The 12252-nt window shown below is 58.5% G+C and overlaps 1 protein-coding gene across 1 annotated transcript in view; it reads right to left on the bottom strand.

The window, feature by feature from the left end:
* The window catches only part of LONP2 (lon peptidase 2, peroxisomal), a 27965-nt gene extending 16443 nt beyond the window's left edge, over nucleotides 1–11522 (bottom strand). The window contains exons 1-8 of the mRNA XM_023748616.1: nucleotides 11506–11522; nucleotides 11043–11277; nucleotides 9829–9960; nucleotides 8488–8610; nucleotides 7390–7556; nucleotides 5302–5396; nucleotides 4609–4867; nucleotides 1138–1279 (exon numbers count right to left, since the gene is read on the bottom strand). Coding sequence (XP_023604384.1) covers nucleotides 1138–1279; nucleotides 4609–4867; nucleotides 5302–5396; nucleotides 7390–7556; nucleotides 8488–8610; nucleotides 9829–9960; nucleotides 11043–11277; nucleotides 11506–11507 — 1155 coding nt within the window. The 5' untranslated portion in view covers nucleotides 11508–11522. The remainder of the gene's footprint in view (nucleotides 1–1137; nucleotides 1280–4608; nucleotides 4868–5301; nucleotides 5397–7389; nucleotides 7557–8487; nucleotides 8611–9828; nucleotides 9961–11042; nucleotides 11278–11505) is intronic.
* Nucleotides 11523–12252: the final 730 nt, after the last annotated feature.

Below are 12252 nucleotides of genomic sequence, written 5' to 3'. Positions count from 1 at the left end.
CCAGCACTGCGGGGAAGGGCGACACGGAACTGTCGAGGCAGCTCCAGGGAATGACCACGGCCGCGGCAGCGAGCGCTGGCTTTGCCCGGCGCGGCTGGTTGGGGAGGCCCGGGGGTAGCACGGAGCCCTGCGCCCTCCCTCACACGCCCACACTCTGAAGAAACATGCTGAGTGTCACACTTTGGAAGACACAAAAGCTCACAGCAGCACCAATGACCCTTTCAGCCTTATCCCTCCACCTATGTCAGCCACTCGCGGGCGGCCAGCACTGAGCTACCAGCCCGCAGAGCCAGCGCCCTCGGGGGGGCACCCCTCCCGCCGCTGCGGGAGCAGAAAGGGAGCGTGCGCAGCGTTCTGAATTTGTAGGGGACATGGCGATGCGCATGTTCCTCCTCAGACGCTATCAGAAAGCCTGGGACAAGTTTCCAGTGAAAGGGGGACGCGGGACCAGAGGAGCTGGTGAGGACGCGCTGCCGCCAGCCTCGGACCCGGCACAGGACAGACGCACTTAACGCGCAGGTTGTCAGCGTCAACGGGGACGTGTTAACTGGGCACGTCAGGCAGCTCGGCGGTTGGATTCCTAGGACGCTGAGCCCTGGTCGTGTTCACGCTCCGAGGCCCCGGGACTCTGCGCAGCAGCCTGCACGGGGCTCGAAAGAAGGTTCCGAACGGCCCGCGTGCTCCGGCCGCCCACGCGTGGCCACTTGCACTGCAGCAGCAGAGACAAACCGCGCTGCACACGGGTTCAAACGGGAGTGAAACAGCCGGGCCCTGTGAGGACGGACGAGCCGGCAGAGCCACAGCGCAGAAGAGGGCTGGGCCGGGGCGGGAGGCGGGCTGCCTTTCTAATAACCTTGCAGAATTAGCGGCCTCTAAGCAAAAGGCAGGCACAAGGCTCTGATGAACTCTTTGATGCAAATAAACTAGGAAAAAATGAGAATTCCTGGAAAAAGGAAGCTCTCTCAGACACTTTAATTTACACCTCGAATTGCTTCCGACTTCAGTCTGCACGGACCTGGTTCCGGGCCTAACCCCCCGCCACGCACATGCACACGCACACGCACACACGCACACGAGCGGGGAGTCCCCTCGGCCTCGCTGGGACGCGGGACGCAGAAAGCGATTCGCCTGCCTCACCTCGAGCAGAGCTGCGGCGGGGTCGCCCTGCAGACTCTTGCCCAGCTTGTCCACCTCGTCCAACAGAAACACCGGGTTGTTCACCCCGACCGTCTTCAGGCCGTTGATGATGCGGCCGGGCATGCTGCCCACGTAGGTGCGCCTGCGGGAAGCAAGCGAATGGGTCCCGGGCGGCCGGAGGCAGGAGCAGGGCCACCGGAGCCCAGGGACCAGCACGGGAGGCAGCCAAGCCCTGAGAGGCCCACGGCATCCGAGTCACCGTGTCCCTTCTTCTCCAAGTCTGGTGCGAGCATCCACGGGACTGGAGCCACGTACCTCATGCTGGCCACTTAGTGACACTGAAAACATTACACTTAAGTCGCACAGTTACAATTCTTACTCCTCCCGATTCCAAGATGCCCCAACCCTCTGACTTTAGTCCCCAGGCCGCACCCTCCGGCACCCAACCCCACCCCACCCCACCCCCAGCACGACATCTGCACAGGGAGACGCTGGTACAGCCTCCTCGCCTTCATGAGGAAGTCAGAATCGGCGGGAAGGGCCACTCAAAATGCAGCCCCCTGGCCCCCCACAAAGAAAAACTCCAAACTCCTTCATTTCAGAGGCAGTCAGCTGTCACTACTGGTGGTCAGAGGCCTGGGGTCAAGAGCATCACACGGAAACCCACCCATCCGGGCACTGACTGGACTGTCCACCCTGCACGCTCCCTTGCACAGCCCAGCCCAGTGCTGCTTTGGGATGTGCTATGACGTCACAGGCAGCTCTGCCACGTCAGAATGAGGGTCGCCTGTGTGACCGTTTTCGGGAAAGCCAGCGAACGTCACTGCGCAGAAACGCACCCCGTTTCATCGCGGCCTCCTGTCTAGTCAGGTCACTACCGCTCGCCCAGTCTACGATCTAAATGGAACCAAGCCTTGCCTTTTCCCCCCCATCTCCCACCTCGCTATCGCTATCGCTGAACTCTTCGGTTATTTACAGTCAATTTCTAACATTAGCAGCTCCCTTCACACCCCCAGGCTGTGGCGCAGGCTGGAGCCCAGGCCCGGGGAGCGAGGAGGGGCCAGCAGGCGGAGGGGAGCACAGAGCCGCTCTGTGTCCTCGGCTATTTTAAACTGCAGAACAGGGGCCTACTCAGCGGCAGGGAAAACAGACCCGCGAGCCCCGCCTGGGAGCACATGACCAGCACTGGAATGCCAAACCCAGGGCGTCTCCCAAGTGTACAGCTGTCCCGTGGGGGGCTCCTCCCACCCACGCCACCCAGGTCGCGCTGATCCTGCCTCTCCTCTGTGTCCCCCCCCCACCCCCCGCCCAGCACTCTGACCCAGGCGGGACTGGGATCCCCGCCTCTCCTCTCCCCAGCAGCCCACCCGCCCTCCGCCCGCTCCCCACAGGTTTTCAAGTGACCTCCTCTCCAGACTGCGATGACCTCAGAGCCGTGGGCAGTGAGTCCTCGGGGGCACAGGGGCCGGTGGCCCTGGTGGTGAATGGACCACACGCCTGGTTGGTGATGGCGAGGGAGGGCGTGCCCACGAGGGGCCTGCGAACCTGGCTTAGTGCTCACAGACCGATTCCGACAACACCATGCGCCTCTTCCCCGCAGGGATCACTGCCTCTATCCAGGCCGCAGAGCTCAGTTCCCGTGTTTCAGGCAAAAACACAACCTTCATTTACAAAACAAGTTCTTCTTCCTTCAGGTTCCGTGTTCTTATGACCGTCACACAGGAAGTGCCCTCATGCGGCACAGCGCGCAGGTGCTACCTGTCAGCGCCAGGAGCTTACAGAGGAGGGTGAGCCCCCCATGTCCAGGAGGCGTGCTGAGAACTAGGCCCACATGCCGCCCACCACGGCATCAGGAAAACACCCTTCCCCACAGTCTGCCCACGAGTCATCACGCGAGAAACAGGGATTATGGGGGCACAGTGTTACAAACAGATTGGGTTTTATGAAAAGCACACGGACACGTGCAGGACCTAACCCCGGCCCCCGAGCAGTCAGAGGTGAAAGTAGGGAACAAAAAGCTGTTCGATGGGGCGCTGCCCGGTGTGCCCGGGGCTTCCCGAGGGGCCGCTTTTCCAAAGCCTCAACTGAGCTGGGCAATTTCCAGCCCGGAAAAGAAACGGAACGCGTTACCCTGCGTGTTCACCTCCCCGTGACTTTAATGTCACGTGACAACCCCACAGTCACTCTCCAAGTCCCATCCAAGGCCGACGCACACGGGGCCACGGATGACAGAGGAAACAGAACCCCAAGCGAGCGCGCGAACCGTGGCAGGTGGGCAGGTGGGGAGAGCCTCCGTCGCTCCCTCGCTCCCGGCCCTGGGCCCAGGAGCCAGCTTCTTACCGAGCCAACGGCAGCCTCTAGTGGCGCTGCGAGGACAGGACAGTCCAGGGGACAAGCGTGTGCCTGCCCCACTGCATCTACTAAAGTCTTGGGTGACTCTCCTTTCATGCAGAAGAGTTGCAAACAAGCAAGAAAAAGAATAAAAGGACCACTTTCATGCAAGTTCCTGAAGTTTCCTGGCCCAGCCGAAGCCCAGGGGACCTTGGAAACAGGCAAATGGAAAAGGAGATGATGGAAAAGCAGCATATTCCCCTCCCCCCGCAACCCAAGTCCCACCCACACTCAGGCCGTCGCTGTGCCCTGAAAGCCGCCGGGGACAATGGCGTCCTTAACCACCCGCCCGGGCTGGTCTGAGGACAGGAGCTTCCCCCTCCGCTCCATGCCTTTTGCCGGGACGCAGGGCAGCTGCAGTTTAGCTGCAGTCAGGCTCCTGCGCAGGCCCCACCGCAGCCTGAACACGTCGCACACGCACTGACGGCAGCCAGCCTGCAGCCGCCACGGCATGGACCCCACACGAACGCCTCCCGGTCTGAGCGACAGAGAACACAGACAGAACGTGACCGTGACCGTAGCACCGTCTGACCCCACGGTCACACCGACCAGACTCGGGTCTTAGAGTTCCAGGCCCTTTTATAGAAAAAGTGTCAAAAACGCAAGGATAAGCCTCAGTGACCCTAACCTTCCTGCTTATACCACTTACCCTGCCGTAAGCCAGCCTTCTCTTTCGGAAATGCATCTTTACTTTTGAACGTCTTGTAGATGTCCCCTCTCTGCCCCCACAGAGCCCCCCGTAGAACAGCCTCCTTAAAAGCAGTTTAAGCTGCCACCCTGACACACGGGTCTCTCAGGCCCCTCCCGCCGGGCCAAGCTGGACTCCAGGGTGTGGTCCTTATTTACGAAACGCCCCTGGGCCAAAGCGACACCAAGGCATCAGGCTGCCCAGTCACCCCTGGCCACCACTAGTCATGCCACGGCGACCCCAGGGCGGAGGTGCCCACTCCGGCGAGGCTCCACGTCCTCCCCCTCATCCCAAACAGCCCTTTCGGAGAGAGAGGGGCCCTGCGCTGTGCTTGGGGGGGTCTCGCCAACCAAGAGGAGGGAGAGGAACAGGCGGGCGAGGGGAGCACCCACCTGTGTCCCCGGATGTCGGACTGGTCGCACACTCCTCCCAGCGCGATCCGGTGGAACTCGCGGCCCAGCGTCTTGGCCACGGACCTCCCCACACTCGTCTTGCCGACCCCGGGGGGGCCCACGAAGCACAGGATGGGGCCCTTGAGGTTGTTCTTGAGCTGCCGCACGGCCAGGTACTCCAGCACCCGCTTCTTCAGCTTCTCCATGGCGTAGTGGTCGTTGTCCAGGAGGACGCGGGCCGCGCGGATGTCCAGCCGGTCTGTCGGGTCACCCCCAGAGAGCGTCTGGGCACCTGGGACTCGTCAGTGGGAACCCCTCCCCAGGCCGGCAGGAGCCCGAATAGCTTAGAGGTGACCAGAGCACGCCTGCCTCCTCCTATGCGAGTCTCTGGGGAGCCGGGACTGGGCTTTCTTTTGCTTAAGAAGATCCAGTTTCTACAGGAGCAGTGGGCCCTGCAGCGGCGGGAGCTGAGGGCAGCCCCCCCCCCACCCCCGACCGAGATCTCACCCACCACGGAACCCCCTTCTCTCAATCAGGCCCAGGGACTCTCGGGGAGCCCGAGACCGCGGTGACACGGGCTCAGTCTGCGGCTGACCTACATCGGCGAAGGTGAGAGCAGGACGCTCGGCGGGGGCGCTATGGAGGGTGCGTGACTGCGCCGCAGGCACACGGCGGGCTGGGCGGGGGGCTCACCGGTTGTGCTCTTGTTCCACGGCAGCTCCACCATGAGCTCTAAGTAGTTTCTGGTCAGAGCGTATTCCGGCATCGACTGAGGCATTTTTTTGAGTCTGTGGAGAAAGAATACATAGCAAACGTGTTCAAGAATAAAGAATTCCATTAACACAGAAAAACCAAGCTGACCTCCATGGCTTGGTCAGACATATCATACATACAGGGTGTCCCAAAAGATGTACACACACACTTTGAATAATTATAAAGGCAGTGTTTATTAAAATACATTTCAGTTTTTGCCCGAGCTGGTCTGGCTCAGTGGATAGAGCATCAGCCTGCGGACTGAAGGGTCCCAGGTTCAATTCCAGTCAAGGGCACAGGCCTGGGTTGCGGGCTTGATCCCCAGAAGGGGACCTGCAGGAGGCAGCCAATCAATGATTCTCTCTCATCATGGATGTTTCTATCTCTCTTTCCCTCTCCCTTCCTCTCTGACATCAATAAAGATGTATCTTTTTAAAAAAATACATTTCAGTTTCAAAACTGAGCTATCAGCTGTGACAGTGTATATACATTTTGGGGGGGGAACACCCTGTATTTGTTAAATAAATCTGAAAAAGTGTTTTTAAAATCTGGCTAATGACACATTTCTTTTGCTCTGAAGGAACGTTACAAAACAAAATTAAAGCAACACCCGCACGCTGGGGGGAGGGGTGGGGACCCGGCGTCTGACTCTGCCCTGGAAATGTGGCCTGGTCAGCGTAAGGACCCCCCAGAGACTCAGGTGGCACCACCAGGTTCCTCATCAGGGTGAGATCTAAGCGCCTCACCGTTGTTACACGGTAATTATGTATTTTATTTTTTTTTTTTACTAGAGGTCCAGTGCACAGGATTCATGGGGGTGGGCGTAGCCTGCAGGGATTGGCCCTCTGGGAGCTCACTGACCACCAGGGGCAGCTCCTGCATTGAGTGTCTGCCCCCTGGTGGTCAGTGTGCCTCACAGGACTGGTCGACCGGTCGTTCTGGTCATTCTACCGTTCGGTCACTGGGCTTTTATTATAGAGGATTATCATTTTTTAAAATATATTTTTTATTGATTTCAGAGAGGAAGGGAGAGGGAGAGAGAGAAACATCAATGATGAGAGAGAATCATGGATCAGCTGCCTCCTGCACGCCCCCCACTGGGGATGGAGCCCACAACCTGGGCATGTGCCCTTGACCAGAATTGAACCTGGGACCCTTCAGTCCGCAGGCCAACGCTCTATCCACTGAGCCACACCAGCCAGGGCTAATTATGTGTTTTTATTTTACATTAGAGTTGAAGTCAGCTCAGAATCGAAGCCAACACCAGATACTTAATAAAAAACGCGGCTCCCAGAACATAAGCAGCGCGCGTTCTGTCCACATGGACGGCCCACACCTATTAGCAGGTGCCAGAGCCCCAGGAGGCGCCCCTCAGCGCATCCACTAACGTTCTTCCCTGTGAACCTCGGAAAGGCAGGTCTTTCTGCGGCTCATTACGACTCACTAACACGGTAAAGCAGTTCTAACGTTACAGGAATGCAAACCAACAGGGGGTTTTCTACTGACGAGATGACCCAGCAAAGGTGCTCAGCCCGCACACCGCCGGGCCTCCCTGCACCCCCTGCACAGGGAGGGTGGCAGGCCCTGCCTCGCGCGTGTGACCGACAGAAACAGTGACGTGTGACGCGCACAATGGGAAGTGGACAAACAGTCTGAACAAAGGCTGGTCCGCTCCTGACGACAGGGCACGGGCAGGTGCCGTGGGGAGCACGCCGGAGTGCGTATGCGGGGAGGGGCTGTGTCGCTCACGCAGCGTTCACGGAGCCGGGGACCCGGGGGTACCGAGACTCTCGGGGTCAGGGTCCGGATGGGGTGGAGAGAGACCCTGAGAGCGGGGTGCCAGGAAAGCTGGAGCCGGCAGTGCCGACCTGGGGGGGGGGGCAGTGGTCTGGGGCCCCGTGAAGGGAAGAGGAGGACAGCGCACACGCAGCGAGCGGCTGGGCGTCCAGCTGGGGATGCTGCACGGGCCCCCCTTGTGAACATCAGCGAGCAGGACGGGGCCAGCGCGCGGGCAGGCGTGGCGCTCACCTCTTGACCTCCTTGAGGCAGACGCGGCGGGCCGGCTCGGGCATGCTGGACGTGCGCACCTTCCGCTCCAGCAGGACCACGTCGTCGCTGTCCTCCTCCTCCTCCTCCTCCTCCTCCAGGGCGCCGGGGACGTGCGTGATCCTCCGCATGGGGCGGATGGCGATCACCTGCGGCCGAGGGCGGGCGAGGGAGCGGGCGTCAGCACCAGGGCTCCTCTCTCCCTCCTGCTGCTCCCCCAGGCCCCCCAGGGGGAGGCCTCACTCCCACCCTTCCCTCCCTCCTGCCCACACACCACCATAAACCAGCTGCTCGAGGCCGCCTGCAGCCGGGCCCACCCTCCATGGAGTGTCACGTGTGATAGTGAAGGGATCACAAATCGGTGCGGGGGGAGGAGTGAGGTGAGGGGGTCAGTGGGGAAAAGAAGGGTCCATCTGCGATACTTTCAACAATAAAGATGAATTTTTAAAAAGAGAGAAAATGGTGGTGTTGAGTCAAGTAAAACGCTCTCTGGGGAAAGCGCAGCTGCTGTCTTCCCACACGGAGGGCGAGGACGCAAGGCTGAGAAGACGGAAGGTGAAGTCTGACTAAATGCAAATCGAAACATCAATCAGTTGGAAACAAAAAGTCAGCCAAGCCCTGGCCCTGCATCCGGAAGAGTCCTCGTCTGTTCTTAACATCACGCCCCGTAAAAGAAGTTCAACTCATAGCAGGCATTCGCTAATTTTCAAAGTACAGAAAACACAATGTTTGGCAAAAAAGAAAATGGCTTGGTAAATCCCCCCCTTTTTTTATGTGTTTTTATTGAGTTTTAAAGAGAGAGTAATGGAGAGGGAGAGAGATAGAAACATCAATGACGAGAGAGAATCATGGACCGGCTGCCTCCTGCACGCCCCACCCTGGGGATGAAGCCCACAATCCGGGCCTGTGCCCTGATGGGGAATCGAACCGTGACCTCTTGGTTCCTGGGTCGATGCTCAGACACTGAGCCCCGCCAGCCGGGCGACCCCATGTTTTTCTTAAACCACCCCTCCCCCCACACGGAACCTCCGGGCCCAGGAAGACAGGGCCCCCGAAGACACGGGCTCGGAGGACACTGACTCGCTTCTCGTCGTCCTGCTTGTGCTTCCTGGTTTTCTGGAGCAGCTTCAGGCCTTCGATCTGCCTGACGAGCAGCGGTATGGTCGCCTTGAACCGATCCTCCAGGCTCACGGCGTCCAGGATCTAAAGGAGCGAGAGCGAGCCCGTTACTAGAAACACGCGCTCCACGGCCAGGCAGGCAGAGGCGCAGCGTCAACCGTCAGACACCTCCTTCCAGGGGTCACCACTCCCTGCGGCCAACACAACCACAGTAACTGCATTAACTCGGTGAGGCCGTCTGGCACGGACACCAGAACCCTAAACAAGACCAAAGAGCATCTCGAGTTTCCATTTAAAAATGAAGCCACGTGTACTGTCCCAAGAGCAAGAACAGAACACACACTGTATGGCCACTCCTTCTGAGAATTATCCTCCGAAAGCCTAGAATGTGCCTACACATTCGGTCTAAACAAATTCGAGGCTCAGAACATTGAAGTTTTACACACACGAGAGACTAGAAGCACCTTCCGCCACCGTCCCCTGCCGGTGTGGCGGCAACGGACACGTCAGGGTAACGGGCACCCTGCTCGCGCCCGAAGCAGGTGCCGGTGCTCCTGCCGCCGCCCGCTCCTGCCGGGGACTGGATCCCTGCTTACACCCAGTCTGTCTGCGTCGGCTGCACTTCCTGTTACAACAGTTGGATTTAAGTATTAAATAAACTGATAAAGGAAGGAGGGTGATTTCAATAAAAACTAGTTTAGCCGGACCCGTGTGGCTCAGCTTGAGCACTGACCTAGGAACTGAGAGGTCACTGGTTGGACTCCCGGTCAGGGCACATGCCCAGGGTGTGGGCTCAGTCCCCAGTGGGGGAAGACTCAACAAAGCAGGCTGCTAAAAAATACTGTAAAAGTAAGTTTGCAAGAGAACTTTCACGATTTGGGGAAAAACATGCACATCTAAGATCTTGAACTTGATGATTTTCTTTAAAACTCATTTCTCTCTAAAGAAACAGGAATGGAAAATTATAGGTAACGCATCACGGTGTGTTTTACTTAAGAAACACCAAGAATCCCAAGCAGCCCACACAGGGAAAGGGCACGGCTCCACGCGTTTAACAACGGTGGACGGAGTATATTTATATATTGAAGTTGGATTAAATATCTGTGTTATTGTTCTCTGCTTTAACTTTCTCCATAAACTGACGAGTGCCGGTGCTGGTGACGCGAGTAAAAGCCGTCACTTTTAGGGTCCCTTTCGCTCCTCCCGTGAGCCGCCAGCAGCCTCACTGAAGGCTCGCGTGGCCTCGCTCTCTAGGCCCAGCGGAAACGTGACCAAGGGCCTCGCACCCGTGGGCCCCCGTACCTGCAGCTTCTCCTTGTTGCTCGTGCGGATGATGGACGTCAGGATGTCGGGGAGGGCTTCCCGGGGGAGGCTGTCGAGGAGGCGCCTCAGCTTCGCCACCGCGGGGACGGACATGTCCAGCATCTCCACCAGCTGCAAGGGGTGAGGGGAAGGGGCCGTTACTGCCGCGCGGGCCTCAGAGGAACACGTCAAACAGAAGAAAAAGCAAAAAGGGCTCCAACGTGGATAATACTAATGTATACAAATCTGTGGTTTTATTTAGAGAAAAATTAAAATTTATTGGAAAGTTGCAATGGTACAATGAACTATATATTCTTCACCAATTATTAACCTCTTGCCCGTTTGCTTTCTCTCTCACACACACACACACACACACACACCCCATCACTGAGGAAGCTGCAGGCGTCGCGGCCCCTGCCCTGAAGCACAGGGCACCCTCTTACGTCACCCAGCAGGAGGCCCGGTGCTGGAGAGCCGCACCGCCGAGGCTAACCTGCTAGCAAACCAGGAGCTGAAACACTGCTTCTCAGCAGGACCCTCGGATTATGAGAATCTGAGTGCCGACTGGGAATGATTTCTATGAGAGAACGGAGTTCGGGGCGCTTTCAGTAACTGGGATCCACGGGCTGGACACAGGCTGTGCCCCCGTCTGGATGTGGCCGGGCTGCTTCCCAGCTCCTCTCACACAGACGTGGCTGTGAGCCCTGAGACACGAGGGCGTGCCAGCTGCTCTGGTGGGAGCGCTCAGAGCCACGAGGGGCCGCCGTCTCCTGCTCCGGACATGGCGGGCCTGTCCCGAGCCCACCTCCAACCTGCGGGCCCCTCGCTCGGAACGGCCACCGCGGGCTCATCCGCCTCCTCCACGGTGACAAGCGTGACTTACATAACTTGGTGCCCAGACAGTCGAGTGACAATGGCAGTGCTTTTAAGTTTTAAAACTATTCGTGTTTAGTAACTGTCTGGTTTGGAGACACCAGAAGTTATAAGAAAAATTCTGGAAGTACTTTCTGGAAACGTGTTAGGAAGGGTTGGCTAATGTGTCCTAGGAAGATTGAGGCACAACCCCAGAGACGAGCACAGTGAAATGCACACGTTAGGTATATTACTGACTCACTCAGACACACGCAGCCCTAACGCTGCACCGCCCAACCAGGCCGTCGCATCTCAGGGCAGCGACGGCCGAAGGAAAGGTGTTGAGAAACGCGGGCGCGCACCTGCACCGCGTACTTGTAGAACTGCTCCGACAGCTCGCCCAGCTCCTCCCGGGTCTGCAGGGCGCTGGGGAACTCCTCCAGCCGGTCCAGCTGCTCCACCTGGGCCACGGGGTACGGCTTCTCCTTCAGCACCTGCACGATCTGGAAGCGGCACAGGCCCGTGACCAGCAGGGTGTAGTGCGGCTTCGGCCAGTTGCTGCCCACGACCTGCACGGCCAGCGCCGCCGTCCCGATCCTGCAACACACACCACACATCCCTTACGCGCCTCCCGCCGGTGGCACGCGGAGGAGGGCACGCGGGGAGCAGGCACCGGCTGCTGCCCTCAGCGCCGGGACCCGGTCTGTGACACTGGTACCGGCGCTACAGGCACAAGCAGTTGACAGCTACGTCGTGTCCGCTCATTTCCCCCGCGTGGCAGGAGGCGGGCTTGCAGTGGAATATTCGCATTTCAAAAGGATTTACATGGAAACAGCAGGCGTGAGCCTGCTCCGAAGCGGGGCCTAGCACAGCTTTCTGCCGACACCGAGCCTCCCGCAGTCTGCGAGCTTCCGCACCCACCTCCACACCGGGCATGGGACGGGGCTCACTGCTCTCGGATCCCGAGCCTCCAAACGCGCGGTGAGCGGCACAGGCCACACTGTGTGGGACGGAGGACAGTCCCAGGCCCACAGACCCGGCCAGAAGGTGGAGACTAACTAGCGGCTGGTCACCCCCCTAATGACAGCTGAACAGCTGGGTTTCACTGAAGCCTTAGCTCCTCATCCAAACACAGTGCAGACCGAGCAGCATCCGAGTGTCATTCACAGAGAGGAAGCGGCACCCAGATGAAGCCCACGGTACACTACACGGAGGGGCCAACACGTTACACTACACGGAAAGGTCAACACGGTACACTACACGGAAAGGTCAACACGTTACACTACACGGAAGGGTCAACACGTTACACTACACGGAAAGGTCAACACGTTACACTATACGGAAGGGTCAACACGTTACACTACACGGAAGGGTCAACACGTTACACTACACGGAAGGGTCAACACGTTACACTACACGGAAAGGTCAACATGTTACACTACACGGAAGGGTCAACACGTTACACTACACGGAAGGGTCAACACGTTACACTACACGGAAGGGCCAACAGTTACACTACACGGAAGGGTCAACACGTTACACTACACGGAAAGGTCAACATTCCAGGGACAC

Source organism: Myotis lucifugus, unplaced genomic scaffold (assembly GCF_000147115.1).
Source record: "Myotis lucifugus unplaced genomic scaffold, Myoluc2.0 scaffold_1584, whole genome shotgun sequence".
Taxonomy (NCBI): domain Eukaryota; kingdom Metazoa; phylum Chordata; class Mammalia; order Chiroptera; family Vespertilionidae; genus Myotis; species Myotis lucifugus.
Note: the sequence above shows the minus strand (reverse complement) of the source record. Positions and strands in the feature narration are given on the sequence as shown.